Source organism: Pteropus medius, unplaced genomic scaffold (assembly GCF_902729225.1).
Source record: "Pteropus medius unplaced genomic scaffold, Ma_sr-lr_union100, whole genome shotgun sequence".
Classification (NCBI taxonomy): domain Eukaryota; kingdom Metazoa; phylum Chordata; class Mammalia; order Chiroptera; family Pteropodidae; genus Pteropus; species Pteropus medius.
In genome coordinates this window covers 9,214,650-9,237,495 of record NW_024342473.1, presented here as the reverse complement: position 1 = coordinate 9,237,495, position 22,846 = coordinate 9,214,650, and the positions used below count along the sequence as shown (strand labels likewise).

At 34.7% G+C, this 22,846-nt stretch overlaps 1 protein-coding gene across 1 annotated transcript in view; it reads right to left on the bottom strand.

Annotated features, from left to right (window-relative positions):
* The window catches only part of NIN (ninein), a 93,257-nt gene that overhangs the window by 5,096 nt on the left and 65,315 nt on the right, over nucleotides 1-22,846 (bottom strand). The window contains 12 exon segments of the mRNA XM_039865146.1: nucleotides 818-931; nucleotides 4,619-4,819; nucleotides 8,536-8,637; nucleotides 11,153-11,299; nucleotides 12,359-12,538; nucleotides 13,483-13,629; nucleotides 14,413-14,526; nucleotides 15,147-15,269; nucleotides 17,948-18,061; nucleotides 20,730-20,945; nucleotides 22,471-22,540; nucleotides 22,647-22,772. Of these exon segments, the coding sequence (XP_039721080.1) occupies nucleotides 818-931; nucleotides 4,619-4,819; nucleotides 8,536-8,637; nucleotides 11,153-11,299; nucleotides 12,359-12,538; nucleotides 13,483-13,629; nucleotides 14,413-14,526; nucleotides 15,147-15,269; nucleotides 17,948-18,061; nucleotides 20,730-20,945; nucleotides 22,471-22,540; nucleotides 22,647-22,772 (1,654 nt within the window).

The following is a 22,846-nucleotide window of genomic DNA, read 5'->3' as shown; positions in this document are numbered from 1 at the left end:
AAGGACTGATCCAATAAATGCTTACTGTAGGGGACTTTTTTTTTTTCGATTCTGTGTATTAAGATGTAGGGCAAAAGAAAGTTCCTATCTACCTCTGTGTTAAGACTCTCTCTTGAGAGTATTCTTAAATTTAATGTATCTAGAAAACAAGGTAGGGCAATTTCCTCCCTCCTGTTCCCATCAGTTCAACTCAATCTCAGTTTCCAGAGAAGCTATTAAACTTTCCTAGAAAGTATTCCTTTTTGCATGTCTCTTCAGTGGATGCACATATAATTTCTAAACAGGCCACACCTGCCACCAGCAGGTGAAAAGGTTCAAGCTGCTTAGCAGTCTTGGAATTCAGGGTCTGGATTCTAATTCAAAGCATAGCCTTTTGAGTCTGGTTATAGTCATAAAGTACTTTTTGAGGTTGTCATAACTGTTACAAACATGAAAGCTAAAGTTCTATTTACATCCTACAATTTTTTACCAGTATAAATTTTCTGCTTATTTAACTAGAGATATTTCCTGTGTTGGGCCTAAAAAAACAAAAAACAAAAACCAAAAAAACCCAACAAACAAAAACCTGAGTCACTGTTAACAAATACATTTTTAAAAAATTGTGGATGAACATGTACCTTACAAGAACTTTGAAAAAAAATAATGTATAACACATTATTTTTGAAGTGGTATGGGGAGAGTGAATCCTAAATTCTCCTATACATTCACAGAATTTGCCTTTATTAGACAACAAAAATTAATGGCAATAAAGGAATGTAAAATTGGAGTTAAAAGTGGACTGTGAGGTGGGTGGGTAGAGATGACCTGGGAGGCTCACTTGTTCTTTGAGCTGATTCACTTTCTCCTGAAGAAGCCTTTTTACCAGTTTCAATTTCTGTTCAACTTCAATCATTCGTTCCTCCATGACAGTTACCAGTTGTTCTTGGTTTTCCTGAAGGGAAGAAAAAGAAAGCATTATCATTTGAAAATCATGCCACACTGAAAGGAAAACACTAGTAGTTTATTTTCCCCATAAGATGCCTAGAGAAAGGACAGCAAATGTCTGCCTCTGTAACAGGAATGGTGGATTTCTGATGAAATGGGAGTTCTGCATGGGTTGTGCATGTTAGAAAAGTAACCCCATCAGAGAAAGAACCAAAGATTAAAAAAAAAATCTTACCTGTGTTACCATCTTCCCCTGAGATAAAGCAAAATTCTTAAAACCCATAATTTAATACCTGTGTGCCCGTCTAGTAAATTAGGTATTAACGTAAATTACGACTTGGGTCTTTGCAATACTGTGGGCCTCTCAACAATAAAACAGAAACTGAGTTTGTTCAGGATTGCCTAATATTTCCAATCGGCTTGCAATAGGTGCCTCTGATTTTTCTTTGAAATGCCTGATCACTGTGAGCATGTTCGTGTTTCTTTCCTCGTGATAATCAGCCTCTTCCTGCCAATTATTCTATTCGTTTCCCAGTCTGACTTGTCAATGTGAAGCAAACATCTGGATTGGAGGATGGGTTTACCATTAGAACAGATTTAAAATTAAAACTCTTCTCCCCACAAACAACTCCTAGATGAAACAAGCTAGGGCAGAAAAGAGCCCTAGCTTCTCCTCTCCTCACACAGCAGTTGACAGATTAAGGATTATGTGGGTTTGGGAGAACAGAGGGACCAAGAGAGAGATTTACAGTGCAACTGACTGTCCCTCCCTAAAGTCCATCAAAATGTCCACGTAAGGAATTTCAGATTTTAAGAGGTTCTTCAAGCGTTTAAGCAAATGGCTGATGGCATAACCTGCCTTTAAAAATATTCTCAAAAAGGCATCCTTTAAAAAGCATGAGGAATGACCAAACATGAGTTGAAAGCCAACATTCAAACATAAACAACTAAATACGTGACTGATTTGAAGATGAAAATTGTAAAAAATACATTCAAGAAATCAGGCCTTGAGAATATCTAGCATTAAAAAATCCTATATTTTAAAAGATATAAAGTTCAAACATAAAATGAAAAATGCCTGACTTCTACTTGCCTTAAAAAAACAAATCGAAACAAACCCCCCACAATACCAGGTAATTAATTCAAAGAACATGGTGTATGGCAAAAGGCTGGGAAAGAGGGAAAACAAAGGCAGTCATATATTTAAAATTGATTTTATTGTTTCATCAAAATTTTTCTTTTTCCTGTCAAAAAAGTATTGTACATCTTCTACAAAACAGTATAAATAACCCTGATTTTCTTCATGTTCCATATATAAAAGTAGTACCTTTTATTAAAAATAGTTACAACATATGGAATGAGAAAATATATAGAATACATCCTTTCGAGAATCTCAAATCCACATTCTTTAAATGGTATAAATAAAATTTGTAACAAGCTGAAATTTGTGAATTCTATTCACAAAATCTGTCATTTCTACATAAATAAATAAGAGACATAATACTGCAAAGGCATCATTATCATCACTGTCATCATAACTTAAAAGAGCACTTGATTCCAAAACATTTTTCAGTTTATGTCTCTGTGTGGTATGTGTGAGTGTGTGCATATGAGTATCTGTCATGGTAAGAAATGCCATCAATAGCAGCCCAGTTTTCACAGGTGCCCAATCCTTCTGTAGGAATCTGCATGCACTGCTCGCTGCTCCGGTAGCAAGGCCTAGAGAAAGAAGGCAAGTGGTACACTTCACCCTGATGTCCAGATTGTTTTTTGGGGGGAGTCTAAATCACACATTTATAATGCAAACAATTCTTAAGCACACACATTAACACCACATGTGCAAGCAAAGCAACACAAGGCAGAAGAAATCACATCACTCCACACACAAAGACAACGTGCAGATTCTAATAATCTTAAAATTGGTGTCAGTTCAGTTACCAGGAACAGGAGAACCTGTTCTAGTGAGAGTAGTAAGTAGTCCACCCTGCCATCTGACTAGAGGAATTATTTTTTTGGTACAAAAAACTTAACCTTTTTTGTCTACTTAATCCTGAAGTAAATGAAGTAATGGGATATCTTTTTTTAAAACATTGGTTGAGAAGAACATGCTTTGGAAATAGTGTATGAGAAAGCAAGGAGTAGAATCTTAGCCTAATCATTTGGTTTAAAAATGTCCATTAAAGATTGAGATCCTGGTTTTATAATTCTGTAAGGAAGGGTTGAAACCTCTCTCCAACACCCTATCTTTACGATTTTAATTCAAGAACTTAACTTTAATATTTGGAAATTGAAGTACAATGTAAGAAGCTTCTGAAGACAGATTTTAAAGCACAAAAGACAAAATTTTAAGTTTCTTTGGAAATTTTGCCTTGTGGCACACAAAACACTACACACAAGAGACAGTGCTTCTGAAGTGGCCAGGGCCAGACTTCATCTTTTCAGAGCTGTCCTAGAGAATGAAATGAAACTTCTTGGAATGACACCTGTAATGTAGGATGTGATTTCTAACTAAAATGGCTTTTTAAACACTAAATGAATTCTAGTTATCTCTTCTCATATGCCTTACTGTTTAGAATTTAAAGGATTATTCTGTGTCAGAACCTATATTTTATTTAAGTGACTTATCAACTCATTAATTTCTTATCCTTAAAAAAATCATCTGTTTCCCCAGAGTCAATAAATACTATATAGACTTTTGCAAAATGAAATTAAATCTTTTAAAATTCATTGTATTCTAATGGGAATAAAGGATTAGAGTTTTAAAAAAATGACAAAAAAAGATGACAGAAGCATAGATATCTACTAGGAGAGGAAAAGAGAACTGCTCTGGTACATCATTATAGTGTTCATGTGACTTTGCAAAGCTACTTTGAGGGGATTACATTAAATGAGTTGGGTATTTGAAAACAGAATAGCGTCCAAACCAGAAAGAATTCAGAATTCTACAAACTATTTTAAAAATTTTATTTCTAATTCTGAATAAACTAAATAGGCAAGACCAAAGAGTTAAGAGACTTCTGAAAAAGGATGATTATGAATGAAGCACTAAAGAGAAATAACTATTTGAAAACCTAGATAATATAAACTTGTGCCTGGTAGTGAGCTGGGATAATGCTAATTCAAAGGGAAGGGGAAGAAGATCTTTATTTTCTTAAAAATAATTTTTTAAATGATGTAGTTTGAAAAACTCAAAGTGAACTATTATGTCAACTAAAAAGAGGCACTGACTACACATTCTTTGTTAATTGTGAAAAGTCCCACTTGTGAATTCCATGGAACTCTCAGCAGGCTCCTCTGGTACAGGAAAACTCAAAATGCTTTGTTAGTAATGTATATCCTAGAGTTGCACTTGAATTCTATAATATTTTTGGTATTAGGCAAAAATATTAGATTAATTGTGCACTATGCTCAAGTGATCCTGATACTTTATCATTATGAATGTGCAAAGGAGACCCAGAACATTTAATTACTCAGCTTGGAAGCTGAGAGTTCAAAAACAGCACTGCAAAAAAAACAAAAACAAAACAATAAAGCCACTGTAGTTCTGTAGATTTGTAATCAGGTACGGTGTAACTCTGACAGAAGATTTATGTTCTCTAGTCCCACTTTTAAACTGGTATAATTTTAAATAAACAGGTAAAATTAAATTAGGTAATCTGAGTTTACTCTTAGAGGAGAAACAAGAGCCTCATACCTGTGGTGTGTTGGTTTCGGAGGTCCTATTTTCAAGTTCCTCCTGCAGGAGCTGGTTTATCCTCTCTGCCTGCAGCAGTTGGTGTTGAAGCTGCAGAAACTGCTCCCTGGGCACCACTGGACAGGCTTGCTGCTGGAGCAGCTGCAGATCCCAAGCATGAGGGGATGGGCTAAGCATCACAGTGGACTTCAGGTGCTGCATCTGGAGGACAAAGGCAAGGCCCTGGTCAGCTACAGTGCCTTCAGTCACAGAGCTGCCCTTCAAAGTGTCAACCAGAAAGTAATGAAGCCTATGACTCACTGATAACATGCTTCCTTACTCTTTAACTGTAGGGTATGACGTACATAATATGAATTTAGGGTATGAGGTACACAATATGAACCCCACTTCATTTTTCCTGACCCTAGAACATTTGATTATCCCTCTTTAAAAAACCACCACCACCAGAGTTGGAATAGGCAAACGGCTGAATTTTTTTTCAAAGAATCTCATCTTGCATCTACAAAATCTTTAACGTTTATCAGTCGTACTCTTAAATAGCATAATAAGACAGGCAATTCTGGGGCATGAGGTGATATCCAGTGATATCCCAGAACATCCGGGAAATGAAGTACATGGAATAGAAATATTTGTTCAAGACAATGAGGAAATGGTATGTGTATCATATGCCAATCAAAGCTGGGGAGAGGAAAAGGGAGAATGCATTGCATCTGGCCAGTGAAACATGCCAGTTCACATCTGTCAACACATTCAGCAGACACAGAGCTCAATGGAAGGCATGCAACAAATGTGACCAAGTACTAAACTCAAGAAGAGGTACCTCCCGTCTTGTAAGAAGGGAAAAAGGTTCTCTAGGATACAACTATAATTAAATATTGTCATGAAGCTTCAGAGCCACTATCCATTTCCTTAAATATAAATTTCTGTGATGGGCCATTACCCATTTTGAAATATTTGTTATAGATTTTGAAAACTGGTCACTTTATTTTCAGGAACAAAGTATATGGAGAATTATGATCCCATGATTTTATACCAGTGGGATGATTTTCTTCACACAGGTCTTCAAATACTGAGTTTTAAATATTGAGGAAAATCCTGATATAAGTATAAAAAGACATATTCTACATGAAAATGAATATTGGCTCTTACCTTAAGTACTTATTAACTGTTATAGTCAGTAGAAATGGTTATATGAACAAGGAGTTTAATGAGATGTCTCCATGCTATGCAATTCATTGAAAGAGAATGTTCTACCTTCACACACTATCTCAGGCAGAGAACTGCACCCTTCTCTGCTAGTTCCAACCACAGAATTCTAGGTACAGGTTAGCCACAGACAAAACAAAAGAAAATTACAGGAGTTATAAAAAGAAGAAAAGTATGAGTTATAAAAAGAGAAAGAACAGTATAAATTGAGTGTATTATATACTTGAATATGTGTGCTCTAGTCAGTAAGAACTTATAAAGGACCAACATTTACATTTCTGTATATAAATTTTACAGATATTAAAATATAGCTTTAATCCTACAACCCCTTCCTCACGTATTGTAATTCAGTTGGTTCGTAAGCTTTGGCACCTTTATCTCCACTCATCCCAATATAATTATTTAGAAGATTCTTGGTCCAGTATGGAATGGCTCTCAAGTTAAATACCTTGCCATTTGCAGATGTAGAATATAAACGATAACAATTTTGTTGTTCAAGTGTCTGAACTATTGGCTATCATAGGTACACAGCAGACTTTAGAACTACTGACATAGTCTGTAACCCTTTTTTTTTGAATGTCCAAAATGAATTGTTTACAGAACATTGCCTCATATAGTTGAAAAAGCCCTGCAGTAGGAGTTGAATTCTTCTATTTTTTAGTCGAGTGATTTGGGGTCTTTACTTACATTGGGGTAGGGATATGTACTCTATCAGATCAGTGGCTTTTAAATTGTCATAGAGGGGCGAGGAGAGGCTCCTTCCTCCAAGGGAATGCATACATCATGTCAGAATCACCAAGAAAGCTTTTCTTAAATTCCTTGACCCAAAGATTCTGATGTAGGAACATCTCCCTGCCTGTCCCCTGCCCCATATGCAAACCACTGTATATCTCCCAAATTGGCCTAATCTATGGACAACATAAATAAAAATCCAATTTGTAGGGCTGGTGTGAGAGAGGATTTTTGCTTAGTGGTTATTGTTTTTGTTTGGGGTGATGAAAAAGTTTTAGAAGTAGGTGGTGATGGTCGTAGAATATTGTGAATATAATTAATACCACTGAATTGTACACTTAAAATAGATAAAATGGCAAATTTTATGAATATTTACAATTTTTAAAATTAATGTAACATACCAAAAACCATTGAACTGTACACTTTAAATAGGTGAATTGTATAGTATGTGAATTATATTTCAGTAAGACTGCTATAGAATCCAATTTGTATAGATCTATACAGAGTTAGTAGCTCAGTCTTATTTCCTAAAGAAAGTTTTGTAAGAATAGTGTAAGATGTTCCTTTTGGTGTTCCAATTGAAAATTTATGCTTTTTCTTTATTCAGCTCTAGTGCCAAGAAACTCAATTTCCTTCATCCATTAGCAAATATTTACTACTAGATCGGGGAGAAAATGAGGGGAATTTGCTTATGATTGCTAATAACCTAAAGTAGGGCTGGAGGTAAGGAGGCTTCCGAGGCCAGCAAGAGCAGGTGGGAGAATTGGTTGCTGGCAGTGTCTGGAGAGGATCTAGCAGCGATTAAGAATACCTTGTTACTTTGCAATTTGTTATTAGACAGGTCAGGCTTAGACTGATATCTTATTCATTACGGTTTATAATAATTTCATCAGAAGAACATATCTACATCTAAACACAGCCCATAGCTCAAGGTTTTGATCACCTTTATTATATGCTGACAGAGGAAAATGGTTTAGATTTCACAATTTAGAGTTTCAAGAATCTCCCTATTAGTGGATAAATCAGAGAACATAAAAGTGACAACCTCAGTGGTCATTTAAATGTCAATGTGATATGTTTGCCAATATTTCACATTTAAAATCCAAGTATCTATGTAAAGCTACCTTTGCACGTGCCCAGCTTCATGGAAGAAAATATTTAAATATTTTTCTTCTTATAATTCTGGCTTAAAAATATTTGTATACATAGTACTTTTCAGAGCACAAAAGACATTTTCTATCCATGTCCCTCTACCTTATATAAAATTTACAGTTCACTAAACATTAGATTAATATTTTCATCTACCCAAAGCAAAATATCTCAATGAAATTATAACTTATTAAGGATTTGTATATTAGTTATTTTACAGCCTATAATTGTTCTAAGTATTCAGAAAGCAATCTAGTAAACCAAACCCCAATGTCCAAGCTGACAAATTTTACAAATCCATTTTTATATTTAACAGATGTACCTCTCACAAGGCAGTGCTGAGTTACTAAGGTAATAAACAGTGGCAACACTTGAGCGTTAACTTTCTCGATGCTAATGCTCTCAAATACCCTGCACAGATTTCCTGACTGAAGAGGTCATTAGAGAGTGATCATACTGATAAAACACTATCCAACATGGGAGGTGTCAAGAAACCGTTATAAACTATAGCAATGGCGAGAAAGCTTGTGACCTCTAGTCAGTTCTGGACAGAGTCTCTGCCACTTGAATTTGCTGATATACAGGTCCTTATATTTTAGGGTAATTAACATTACTTCTGCTGTGAAGCAGTATGAATTCCTATGACTATTAATTAAGCTAAAATGTCCATTAAATTCAGTAAGTAGGCCAAGGAATTCAGCCTGGCAGCATACTTACATTTCATTTTTTTCATGATACAAATTCAGTGCTGTGCTAGCCCCTCTCAACAAATGCCTCATTCATGGATTAAAATATTCTCCATAGCCAAGGCCATTTGCTTAAAAGCTTACCTCCATTAGCTGCTCATCCAGTTTTACTTGTTTCTTTTTCAGGCCTTCTGTTTCCAAATGAATGGTTTCTAATTCTCGTTCAAGGGAATTCATCTGACAGATCTGTTAAAAAACAAAAAATTCCCTTTAAAACACAAAAACAAACAAACAAAAAACCCAAATGGAGTTCCTCTACTTTATTACAACAAATTGATGCTAGTCAGAAATCACAAATCTTGGAAAAAAGCTGAGTTCATTCCTCCAAAGAAAATAAACAATATAATGTGTGCATTAATTGAAATATTACTCGGCCATAAAAAAGAATAAAATCTTGCCATTTGTGACAACATGGTTGGACCCAGAGGGCATTATGCTAAGTAAAATAAGTCAGAGAAAGGCAAATACCATATGATTTCACGTATATGTGGAATCTCAAAAACAATAAACAAGCAAGCAAAACAGAAACAGACTCAGATCCAGAGAACATTTTGATGGTTGCCAGATGGGAGGGAGGATGGATGAAAAAGGGGAAGCGACTAAGATGTACAAATTGCTAGTTATAAAAACAGTCACAGGGATGTAAAGTACAGCTTAGAGAATATAGTCAATAATATTTTAATAAATAAGTGTGGTGTCGGATGGGTACTAAACTTATCGAGATGATCACTTTGTAAGGAATATAAATATCTAATCACTATTAGACATGTTGTACACCTGAAACTAATATTATATGTCAACTGTAATTAAAAAATAAATTATCTTAAAAAAATTCAGTGCATTGATTATATCTAAGTAATCTAGTTTTAATCACCACTCCTCACATAGAACAGATAACTTTTTTTTTTTTTAGATGAGGCAATCCTTGGCTGACCTCACAGATTGCAAGGACCTTGTCAGCTTACTATCCCTTATTTTTTTATTTTTTACACCTACAGCACATGGTCTTCCTAGGTAGAATAGATAACTTAAGGCAGCTGGCTTTCAAACTTTGATGCCACTCAGTGTATGAAATACATTTTATCTCGTAACCCAGACAATATACCCACACTCACGTGTACATATATATGCATAATCAGTTATAAATATATATCACTGAAAGAAAATTCATGAAATAATACTTATCCTTATGATGAGCCATTTATTAATAAAAAATGCTAATGTTTCACTAAATCAATTTCATGATCTTCTACTATGGATCCGCAGTGGGAAAAGCACTATCTTAAGGCAAAGTTAAAAGGTTTAAAACTTGGAGTACATAAAACCTGACTTCCATAACTCCTTTCTCCATTTTAAAGATGAAATTTGAAGATTTTAAGAATATCCAAGTTTTGGAATTCTCTATTACATGAAGACACTGGAATTCAGAATATTGCTAAGTAGAAAACATGACACTATTCTAAAAAGTTGATTTTTGCTTCTATCAAAAGAGACTGAAGGAGAGTAGCAAGTATTTTTAAACGAAGTGTAATCTCTCCAGGTACAGTTAAGTTCATTGTTATTCTAAGACCTATCATTAGACTTTTCCCTTTGTGAGCAGCTGGATGAAACCCATGGTCTTCCTTGAAAAGTTTACTTGAATGTACCTAAAATTAAATGACATTTCAGCTTTAGAGCACACCCAGTCTTCTTACTGCCAAAGGTCATCATAACTCACAAACTTAAAAACATTTTTAATAAAATTTTTATAACAAAGGAAATGGCAGTTCATCATTCTCCCCAGATAAACAAACCACAATTTTCAGAAGAGGAAGATAACAGTGAAAATTTGAACTCCCAAAGTAACACTGGTTTAGAACTCTTCATGGAACCAAATACGGAAAGTAAACTGAACTGTGCAACAGAGGTTTAACCTCCCATATAGTCCCCGATGATTTCCACCTTCTGGTCTTCACACCTGTGCATGGTCCCCTCCCACACTATACCAGGGTTAGTCTGTGTGACCATTAGAATACAGCAGAAATGATGGTGTGTCATTTCTGGGATTAGCTTATAAAAGGTACAACAGCTTTCATCTAGCTCTTTCAGAATCTTTCTCTCACTCACTGCCATGTCCTGAGAAAAGGCCCAGGTGGTCAGGAGCTTAGGCCTCCAATAGCCAGCAAGAAAAGCCTCCTCCTAACAGTTTGAATGAACCTGGAAGTGAATCCACTAGTTCCAGTGAAGCCTTCAGATGAACCCAGCCCCAGCTGGTATCTGGACAGCAACTTCATGAGAGACCCTGAGCCAGAACCACTCAACTAAGCTGCTTCTGAATTCCTACCCACAGAAACTGTAAGACAACAAATGTTTGTTGTTTTAATTTGTTATACATCAATAGATAATACAGATCTTAAGATATTCCTAATATTCAGGCCCTATATATTTTACTAAATTATAAAGGCTTTGTAATGTTAATGAAGATAACTAACCGTCTTCTTTATGAAAGCTTAAAGTTAATTGCTCCTTTTCAACCATCACTCAGTCAATCAAAAAGAAGTATGATACTGTTTTGACAAGACACAAAAGCATAGTATAGTACAAGAAAGAACCAAATTTTGCCATTGTAGTCATTTCTTTGGAAGCACACAGGGGAAGAAACACACATTTTGTTACACCTAATCAGAACATGGACACATGGTATAAACTCTTGAAAACTTACCTTTCTGTTAGTAGGAGATCGTTCCTTTTGAAACTGTTCACACTCTCTCTTTAAGCTCAACTTCTCCTGCTCTGTAGGCTTGAAAGTACCTGATGAGTTTAGATGTTTTTGGTGCTTGGGAAGAAGGCTGAATTCCAGATGACGAACCTAAAGAGAAAAAATGTATGAGGACGAAATATTAATATAATCATCTAGCCAGGAGAAACAAGAAACATAAGTAAAGGTTTTATTCAGTGCTTGGGTGTTGTATTAAAAATATATATTTTTTTCCAGTCAAGTCTGCCAGTTCTTAAAGCCTACTTTTTTGGATTTCAAAAGATCCTTTCTAGGTAAATCTATTTTTGGTCTGGTTAGGTCTAAAAACCCAACACTGTAAGGAATAGACAGGGAAGAAGGGGACTTCTGGCTCTACCAAACGACTAGGAGTAAAGAGAACAGTCCTAAGCACTTTTGCTGTTACCTAAGCATAACTTTTAGGAGTGAATGAGGTGATGGGCCCATCAACTTTGTATTGGACTGTTCACACCTGAAACAATATTTTACATCAACCAAGTTCCATGAGGACAGCGACCATGACTGTCTTGTTCAACACTGCAACTTCAGTGACAACAGAGTTTCAGGCAGAGTAGATGTTCTAAATGAATATCTGTGGCTCTTCAGAGAGTTCCTCCTTGAAAGACATATTTAAGTTAAACATGGTTGGTACCAGAGGTAAAGAATTTAAATGTCAGTTTAGTGGTTGGAAGACCATTCTAACCTTGAAAATTTTAAATATAATCTTTAAACGGCCATTCTAACCTCTAAACCTTGAAGTAACCTTTAAAAGGGGGTACCTTTTCTCTAACAAGGAGTTAGACCAACAAGATTTGAGTCTAGTTTTGCCATTTTTGTACTACTAGTCTTGGTGGATAGCCTATTTGAATGAGGAAGTTAACATAATTTCCATGAGTCTATATTTTGGATATGAGGATTAAAATCACAAATTTTAATACAGAACTGCTTAAACAAAATGAAAAGTATTGTATAAACCTATCAGGATAAAATGAAATAAAGGAAAAGATAAATTATACATTCTTAAAATAAGTCTGCCATAGCAGAATACTCAAATCCATACCTGAGAACCATTTCAATCATATCAAACGTTCATTTTCATATCAAACTAAACATTTTCAAACATACGCCACCATATGCAACTTTACAAGCTACCTTCTCCCGGGAGTGTGTGAGTTCTGCTCTGGTGTTCTGTACCCCAGTTTGGAGTCTCTCATTCTCTTGCCAAAGCAGCTGCTGTTCCTCATTCCTCAGATGATCCAACTTGTCCCAAGACAGATTTTGCTGCTGGTTACAGAATCTTGCTATGTGGGTGGCTACTCCTGGGGCCCAGTTCTTAAGAGAGAATTGCAGAGTGAAGCCTTAAAAACAAGCTGATTTCTACTTTGTCATATTTACCTAATGACAGTAATTTAAAAAAAAATTTTTTATTATTAGTTTCAAGTATACAGTACATTGGTTAGACATGTATATAGTTTATGAATCGATCCTCCCGATTATCTTCCCTCTGGCTCTATACACAGCCATTACATTACTTAATGACAGCAATTTTTAGTAAGTACCTTTCACCTTCACCTTTATTTTCTAATGGGAGTGAGTGTATATATATATAGTTATCAATAAAACAATATTATCAGAATTTGATTTAAAAAAGGTTTATAAATTCTCTGTTTAAAATGGTCTTTGGCAAAACAGCCCCATCAAGTCTAATAGCAAAGGTAACTATAGGGCAAGTCTCAGTTACATACAGGACCCAAGTGCATAGAGACTGTTGGCCTTAAAAACTGCCTCGTTCTTATGAAGATATGCTTTGAACAAAGATAACTGCTCTTTTGGTTAACAGAGGTCACAGAGGGAACTCTGAAATGCACTGCTAACTTGAAAAGCTTTCACAAGCTAAGTTCTACTTTCGTTTTCACATATGCAATCATATCCTTTTTTAGACTCCAGAGCATATATTGTCCATGTAACTGAGGCCTGAACACAGGAATATGCTTTAAGCTACCAAAGTGATTTTTTGGATCCTGAAAAATGCTTTAAAAAGTAAAAAAGGTGGCACTACTAGATAAGCCTTTTGCTTTTTAAGCCAAAACATGAAAAAGAAAATTACAATCTCATCCTGAGAAAAATGTCAGCCCAGAAGTAATTTTTAAAAATGGAAACAACTACTTTATTAAAACAAAAAAAACAAAAAAAAAACACAGTTAAAAAGAAAAGTATCACCAAGAGAGAATGCTACTTTTATGGTAGGTTATACTTCAATAAAAAAAGAAAATTACCTTGTCACCAGTATTCTGAAGTTGCTTATGTAAAGACATTACTTCTTGTTTTAAAGCCTCCTTTTCCTGCTGAGTCACTTGTAGGTCAGATTTAATCTGGGACATTTGCTGGTTTACGTTCTGCAGGGTGTCCTCTAAACTCTGAACCTGAATCAGGAGAACAGTCTTATACTGTGACCCAAATCCTCATGGTCTCACCTACACCATGTCCTGGTATGAATGAACTAGGACAAGAGAATGCCAAGGTCTCTGCTGTTTCTACTTATTATATCCAACTCTTTACAGTAGCTCTGTGGAAACCCAGTATACTATGCATATTTACAGAATGTTGAATTATATTTAGGATAATGACGAACTATGCCTAGGGCAAGGTACTGCTGATATAGTCGTCTGGTATATTACCAAGTGACATCTTACAGAACCAATAAGTACCACTGACATAACAAAAGATAGTTTTATCTAATTTTATGCAAATTATGTTTTAGCCTGTGGTGTTTATAAAGAACCTCTTAGCTGAAAATAAAAATATGTACTTGTAGAACCCCACTCCATGCAAACATCTCAATTATTTCAATTAAAAAAAGTTGAGTTTGTAAAAAAATATTGATAGAAGTCTTTATAATAGTGCATGGACCTGCTTTAGAAATCCTTCTTCTAAATTAGGAACAAGGAGTCCTTTTTACACACTGTTCTCAAGCTTTCATAAATAAGTAATCTCATGATGATGAGATAATCTCATAATAATGAACTTTGAGAAAAATATTCAAATTATTTCACCATACTATAAGGATGTATCAAATATTAGTCAAATTGAATCATTCTGAGCCTTCTTAGGCCACTTCTGCCTGGAACATTCTTTCCACTGGGAGTTCTGTTGGAAGATATAGGAAAATATTAACCGTGTAGATGAAACAAGAATTGTCCACGTACCTTTTCCTGTGAAGCCACTAGCTGCGACTTTAAGCTTTCACTCTGGTGTTCCCAAGACTTCTGTTCTTGCTTCATAGTTGTAATTCTGTGCTCTAAAAGACTGGATTTTGCCAACTGTTTCAGGAAAAGAAAAGAAGTAACAGGTACTTTTTGCAATATCTAGCCTCAATTTACATGCCTCCACTTATGCTGAAAAGATCAAGTCGCATCCATTTACATGGAGGAGCAGAGCAAGGTAAAAGAAGTTTTCCTGACTGACTCCTTTTTCTACCTTTAATTTTGAGGAGTCTCTTTCTTTCTCATTGCCTCATATTTTGTAGGTGAGACATGGTGGACTGGAAGGCAGTTAGAAATCTCAAAAAAGAGTACTATAATAGGAAAATACGAAATGCCTATTAAGGCAGGTGGGACGAAAGCAGTGTTTTTGGATTTGCTAGGGAAAATACAATAGAAAAAAAGTGTTTGTCTATGTAATAGACATCAGATTATTAAATAATATATTTGTATTACACGTAAGTAAAATAGTGATATATTTAATATATATTAAATGGCATGGTTACTTATTAAAATGAGGCAAACTTTATCTTACTGTATTTAATAACATAATACCTGCTGAATGCTATTCTAGGGGATTTAGTAACAATTAGGCTAACACAGGAGGCCCACGTAGCATTGTTCATAGAGAATTATGGTACACACTGTAAAATAATGGTAAAAAGTCTTGTTTTTACTACCTTATCAACACAGCTATTTAATTCTTCACTTAGAGCTTCCTTTTCTTTCAGTAGTTTTTCATTGTATCTTAGAACGCTAGAAATTTTTTGCTGTAAGTCAGAGAGATCGGGACATTTGTGCAGCTGTTAAGAGATAAACAAACAAGCCCCCATCACATCTCATGGCTGTATTTATAAAGAGATACTTGTAAACAGGTCATTTTCATGGCTACTACTGGTTCTCTATCAATAGATATTTCAGAGGACATATAAACTCTAGCAGACTATAATTAACTTTAACAAAATGTTCCTTGCTAGCTTCTTCCCATTCTCCAATTGACTGCTGAAAATGTCTGCTCAGACAGACGCAACCAGACAGACATTGTTAAATAATGGTTCTAGCTTTCTGTTTTCCCTTCAGGGTAAAATAACATACTGCCATCCTGTCATCAATTTAACTTGTGTACAACAGCACAATAGATTTTCTTCGTGCTTTTTTTAATTAGAAAAAAATCTTTTTCAAAAATCGCAGTCAAGACTATGGAATTGGCATGAACCAAGTATGATATATCAACACAAGGGCAAGTTTAAAGGTAAAATAATCAGTGATGCCTAAATTGACTTCCTGAGTAAAATGTTGCTAGTATGGACACAATAGCTTCCTCATCTCCATTTATGGAATCAAGACAAACCCAAGACTTTTGTTGTTGTTGCTCCTTTTCAGCGTCCACCATAGCACTATTGACATTTTGGGCCAGATAATTTTTTCGTTTGGGGGGCTGTCCTGTGCACTGTAATTAACAGCATCTCTGGCTTTATATATTAGATTCCAGTAGCAGCCCTACCCTACACCAGTTCTGAAAATCGAAAATGTCCCCAGACATTGCTAAATGTCCAAGGGTCAGGGGAACAACCTCCACTTCCCCCCAAACACTGCTTTAAAGAGACTGATTATTTCTTACACTTCTTAAATCTTTCCCACAATTCATACATTTAAAATTTCCTTCCACTTCACTTAGCTTTCAAATTTTTAATTCTTTATTATCATTATGATTTTATTGCCAGCTTTCTACTTCCTATCTTAAATTCTTTTACATTTTGTTTTACTAATAGTATGACAAAATAGCCTTTAAGGGTTGAATCTTGTCTTCAATTGGCAACAAATCCGGCATACTTTACAAATCTAAACAAGTGAGAAAGATGTAGGAAATATATTTTAAAGTACTTGGGCATTGGTTTAATAAAAGACCTTTCTCCTTTGCTCACTAACTTGCTTCTCTACCTCTGGGCTTCCACAAAGCCTGGTACCACTTTGGGTGTCTACAAACTGGCATGTGACTTCTGCTTATGCTATTGTGTTTTGAGGCATTATGTCATACAGAACAGTACATGCTTTTTAGGTCCAAGCTGTAAGGCAGCAACAATGGGCTGACACCATCCTACTCTTGTGGTCCAATAGCATGCCATGAAATAACTTTCTGCCCAAAGCAGACAGGGCTCACTTGTTTTTCCATCTCAAGATTTATATCAATGCCTCTGTAATAAATATGTAATAAAATATGCCAAATGATGTCATCATTGCTATTTTACTCCCAACTCTGCTCCTTTTCTCCTGATCTCTAGCTTAGCAAAGTCACAAAGCATACATATCTCATGCTATGGATTTGGAATCCATCATCATCTTAAAGGTTGAACAACAGGCAGACTTTCAAAAGGTAAAGGAAAAAAGTATGCCCAAACGAATTAGGATGACTTTGGTAATAACAGCTTTGGAATAGTTATATACTAAAGAAGAGCCCTGATAGTTTTAACTTCTGGAATGTTTATATGGACAGACAGCTTCTGTTATGGCAAAACAGATATACTTCACACAGCAGCATCGGATCTGAAAACGTTCTTTTAAAGCATCCATTAAGTACCAGTACTGTATTAGGTATCATGAGAGATGCAAATTTCCTGAGAGTCTTATAATCCAATTAGGAAATCAAGACTGATAGGAATTAGAGAGTGACACAAACATAACACTCAGTAGTATAGACTAAATATTTCAGCATTCAGGAAGAGACAGCTTTATGCTCCTAGGCTGAACAGATACGCAAGAGGATTTTATAATCTAAGGGTGTTATAATAAAGTAATGCTTTGTTGATGCAAATAAAGTAGAACTAAATTCTATTATAAATCAGATTGCTCAAACTGAAAGGGTCTTATACTCAAGGAAAAATTCAGAATAAAAAATAAAATAGGACAATGTTAGAATATAACTTTAAGGTGAACCCTCTTTTATACTTAAATCTTTGAAACTTTGAAATAGGCTTCTTCAAGTCAAATTTATAAGTGAGAATGCAATCCTGATAATACTTTAGAATTTACTGATATGCCTTAGATAGATGTCTCATACTTAGATTGCTATAAGAAAAAGAGATAAGAGAGACCAGCTTTGCCGCCTGTGTCCCATGAATCTGGGTGAATAGTTATTAAAACTATAAGCAAGAAAGTCACCTTCTTCTTAGATAATATTACTTTATTACCTGGCTAGAAAAAAGCAGAGCAATAAATTTCTTAAACTGAAGTGGTTGTGATTCATTTACAGTAATAGAATTTCACCCTACAACATGTACATTACATAATTGAAACAACATTTAGAGAATTAACAGTACGAGCCCTTATAGACTTGTACTGCAAGTCCTCAACTTTACAAGGCAACAAGCTAGATGACAAAAGTCAGTAAAAGGATATTTGATAGCCAGAGAAGCTAGACCATCAGGCACATGTTGTCCTATGAGTCCCTTTCCCCTGGACCCCTCTTAAGCAGCAGTCTTACTTGTTTCATTTTCTCCAGTTCATCTTTGAGAAGGAGGTTTTCCTGTTCCACAATATGAGTCTGTATTTTAACTTCAGAAAGTTCTGCTTCCAGAGAAGACATTAAAGTAGAGGACTAAGAAAAAAATGTAAAAGTCAAATAATATACATATTCATTTAGCCTGGGGAAACTTACTGGGTTCACAAAAGACAGTATTAAGGACACACTAGTACAAATTCAATACCACACTGTTTCATGACCATGCTTATACTCAATGGAACTAAAACTATCTTTAGAAGACTTTCCACTTAAATGGCATAAATGTGATTTCTAGGGTAGTTTTTGCAGGTTTCTCCACTGTAAAGTTACTATCTTTCTCTTGGGAGACATACTTTGAGACTATGCAAATCATGTTTCTCCTTAAACTTTTGCTTATTAATTTTAGTGTCTATCAGTGTCTATAACAATTATTACTCTGGAGTTTGCCTGATAATGACTTTCTATTTCCTTCTTTCCTTCTACATTTATTAACTGAAATTCTACTGTAAGAAAGACAGTGTTTCTCCTCCATTTATTTACTTATTCAGTTTTTTATATCAGTATGGATCCATAGATATTTATTTTATTCTATATTTTCTTTGTAACTTTTATGCTAGACTATGATTATTTAGTTGATGAAATTGTTCCAGCTTTGGCCATTAGGAGCTCCTTCAGTTTGCGACCTGTGTCCTTTCAACATGCCATCTCTTTTTGAGTACTTTTTTCTTTCTGGCACCATGAAATATTCCAGGCTCACCTTGAATTTTCCTTGTCCTAGCCTTAGAACCAATCGTTTTTCCTAGGAGCCCTGGTTCCTTTTATGGTCGATAGAAACCAAGATCAGTGCACCCCATCCATGTATACACACCTGTATCTCTATTCATCCATATATATATTAAGAAACATGAGTTTATACTAATATCTTGAATGCCAACCCAACATCAGAGGGTTCATATCAGTCTTCCCCCCGACTTCCCTACTTATAACTTCCTTCTCCAACAGTGAGACACTCAGTTCTTATTGTCCACAATATATTTACTTATTTGTTCAATTCTAGTATACACAAAGTAGTTTCAGAATTACTAACCTACACCCCCATGAGAAACTCACTTACTGACTAGTCCTAGAATCAAGATAACTAATTTACAAATTACTTAATTCTTCTTTATTGTGGTTATGTTATCCATTTATAATACAGTTATGTTAATTTATTGGTTTGTGTTACATTTTTGTATCCCCCCACATCTTGATTGTTTTTAATTGTGTGTTTATTTTGGGGGTATGTGACGAGTATGTGAAACATTACTATGGTTCTAAGAATCAGAGCTATATGAAGAGATATACTCAGGAGTGTCACTCCCTTCACTATCCCTTCTACCACATTTCCATTCCTCTCTCCATCCCTTTTCCACCCACTCACTACAGGTTACCTTCTCTTTAGTTTCTGGCTTATCATTCCTCTATTTCTTTTACACAAATGAGCAGATAGATATATGTGTATTTTCTAATGTCCCTTTCCTTCTGACATGGATAGAGGCATACTATAGACACTCTTAGATAATCTTTTGAGCTTTTCTTTTTTCACTTAACGGTATGTCCTGGAAATCATTTCATATCAATAGAGATCTTTCTCATTCTTTTTATATCTTTTTTTTTTTAAGCTTCATAGAACTACTACATAGTGGGGCTATCCCCACCACATTTATCTAACCACTCTTCCTTTGTATGAGCATCTAGGTTATTTCTAACATTTTACAATTACAAACGATGCAATAAATAACTGTGCATATGAATTTTCATATTTTTGAAGATGTATCTTTAGGATAAACTCCTAGAAGTGGGATTGCTGGGACAAAAGGTAAATTCATATGTAATTTTGTTAGGTTCGGCCAAATTTCTCTCAAGATGGATAATATGAGTTTACATCCCCACCAGCAATGTATGAAAGTGCGTTTCCCCAAAGCCTTGCCAACAAAATATGTTGTCATATTTATAAATTATTGCCAATATCATAGGATAGAAATGATATATCAGTGTTGTTTCTATTTGCATTTCTCTAATTATGAGTGATTTTGAACATTTTTTTCATAGGTTTGAGGTCATTTAAATCTTTTTTTTTTTGGTGAATTGTTTGTTCGTGTGTTTTCTCCATTTTGCTATCAGATTTTGGTCCTAAGTCCTTTGATTTTTTAAGAGTTCTTTACATAATAGGGATATTAGCCCTACATGATGTAAATATTTTCTCCCAGTTTGTAAATTGTCTTTTGATTTTATTTTTTTTTGCCATGAAAAATTTTTAAACTTAATCATTTTTTTTCTTTTTTTGTCTCTGGTTTATGAGTCATAGTTAGACAATCTTTCTCTATACCAAGAGAAATCTTTATACTAAAGACGAATTCATCCATGTTTTCTTCTAGGACTTGTATAGTTTTATTTTTTATATTTAGTCTCCCAATCCATTTAGAGTTTATCTTTATGTATGGTATAAGACATGGATCTAATTTTATCTATTTCCAAATGTCTACTTGGTTGCCCAGACACCACTTATTAAAAAGTCCATCTTTGCCCCAATGACTTGAGAAGCTACCTTTATTATTTAGATAATAAAGTTTCCATTTATACTAGACTTTCCATTCCACTTATCTGTCTATTCATGTGCTGGTACTATTCTAATTATTAAGACTTTACGTACAAAAAACTTAACATAAACATTTATTTCTTGGGATCTCCTCCAAAAAGGCTGTGTGGTGGCTACAAACCATACCTGCACTTTGCAGTGTTCCAGTTCTTCTTTCAGATTAGACTTTTCTTCTTCCCATTCCTCCGATGTGCTGTGTCCTGGCTCTTTATCCTTCTGGCAGAGCACTTCTGCCAGACGTTGATTAAGTTCTTGCAGTTCTTTCTGATTTTGAGAGTTCTTTTGGCTAAGTTCCGTATTTTCCGAATCCAACTGTTGGTTTTTGGTTTTCAATTCTGAAATCTAATTAAAATTGAAATAAGTTTTAAAAACTAGTTATCCTTACTTCTGCCAAAAAACAGATTCAGAGACTAATTGCTTTCCCCCTTATATGTAAAGTTATACACTCACACTAACAGAAATAATATCTAGTAATTATTACAAATTCAGTCAATGCGGAAGTGTATGAAGAAGTGACACAGTCCAATCCCACCCGACACTGGTAGCCATTGTTCACAGCTGGATACGTGTGTATCTCTCCAGGTTATGGTCTATGCATACGCAAAACCCATATACACATTGAGATTTTCTTCTTCTTTACAACAAAAATTTGAATCATTTCAGATGTCTGGACAGTCTGCTTTTTTCACTTACAATATCTTACAGACGCTTATCTTTCCAAGTCAGTGCATTTAGAAACCACCACATGCTATATTTTTTAGTAGCTATAGGGTATTCCATGTATCAAGATGTTCCATAATGTCTTGAATCTAATTATAAAGAAACAAAACCATCTTTTGGAAAATTCATTTACACATGGTAGCATTTTGTGTTTAGGAATATTATTTTTAGAAGTGGGGCTGCAGGGTTAGAAGGTATGCATATACATTACTGTTTTGATAGCCTTCAAATGTCTTCCTCACAGTGCTACCAATTTATAGTCCTATCAGCAAGGGATGAGTACATTCATTTACTCGCCCCCCCTTTTTTTTAATACTACATGATATCAATCTTTAATTTTTGCTAATCTGACAGATTAAAAAAACTCATTTAATTTTCACCTTCCAATAACTAATGAGGCTAACCATCTTTTTATTTGTTGTATTCTTTTTTTCTGTGACTTGACCATTCATATCAATTATTAATTTTTCAGCTGGCTTTTGCCATTTGTTTCCAAGTGTAGAAAATATATTTTGGATGTTAACACCTTGTCTGTTTCAAGTATTCAAAGTACTCTTTTCCCAAGACATCCTTGTCTTTTGACTGTCTCAGACAGATTAAATGGCCTTCCCCTGCAAAACTGCATGTTGTGAGATTATATAAATTGGGAATTGAATGGTACAACTATCTGAATGAATAACAATTCTGTGAAAAGATATACTGATTAACTGGTATTCTATTATCTGTGAATTCTGTCCTTAATTTTCTGCTTTCAATCATAGTAAGGAAAGAGGAAGGAGCTAATCATTGAAACTACTTGAGGGACAGAGCTAGTATTACACAGATTTGGTTTTAAAATCTGTGTAAAACTCACCTCCCCATTCCCACTGATTATAAAGCTTGCATTAAGCACTCGGAATCTAGAAATAATATATGCATTACTATATCCACAGAAAAGTAGAAACCTAGTGTAGAATCAGCATGAGGTGAGTTTTCATTCTGAAACTCCAGATTTACAATCCTACTATCATTAGCTATCATTAGCTATATTACTATCATTAGCTATATGTTATTCCAGTAGCATGTCCTGTAAATTTGAAAATTTCAAATAAAAAAAAAAAGAATTTCAGAATTAAAAATCACTGGGAAATATTAAGTATCTCCTTACCTGTTTCTTTAAATTTTCAACCATTTTCTGAACTGCAGCTTTTTCCTGTTTTATAATTTCTATTTTTTGCCTAAAGGGACAATGAAAATATACTTAGAGTTTGGCTTTGAACGTTCAGGTAGAATAGTTTTAGTTCTTGCAAAAATGCCTTAGGAAAATTTAAGTACATGTCTTACCACATTTCTTCCTGAGATCCATTTAATTTCTCCAATTGCAGGTTAGAAATGCTATCTTCTTCATTTAAAGTAGTAATTTCATTTCTCAAAATAGAATTTTCCTCTTGAAGCTTCTCAGATTCATATCTGAAGTACAGAGATTTAAAAAAAAATAGTTACAAGAAAGCAGTCATCTGGCATCTTTAGAAAATACTTTCTAG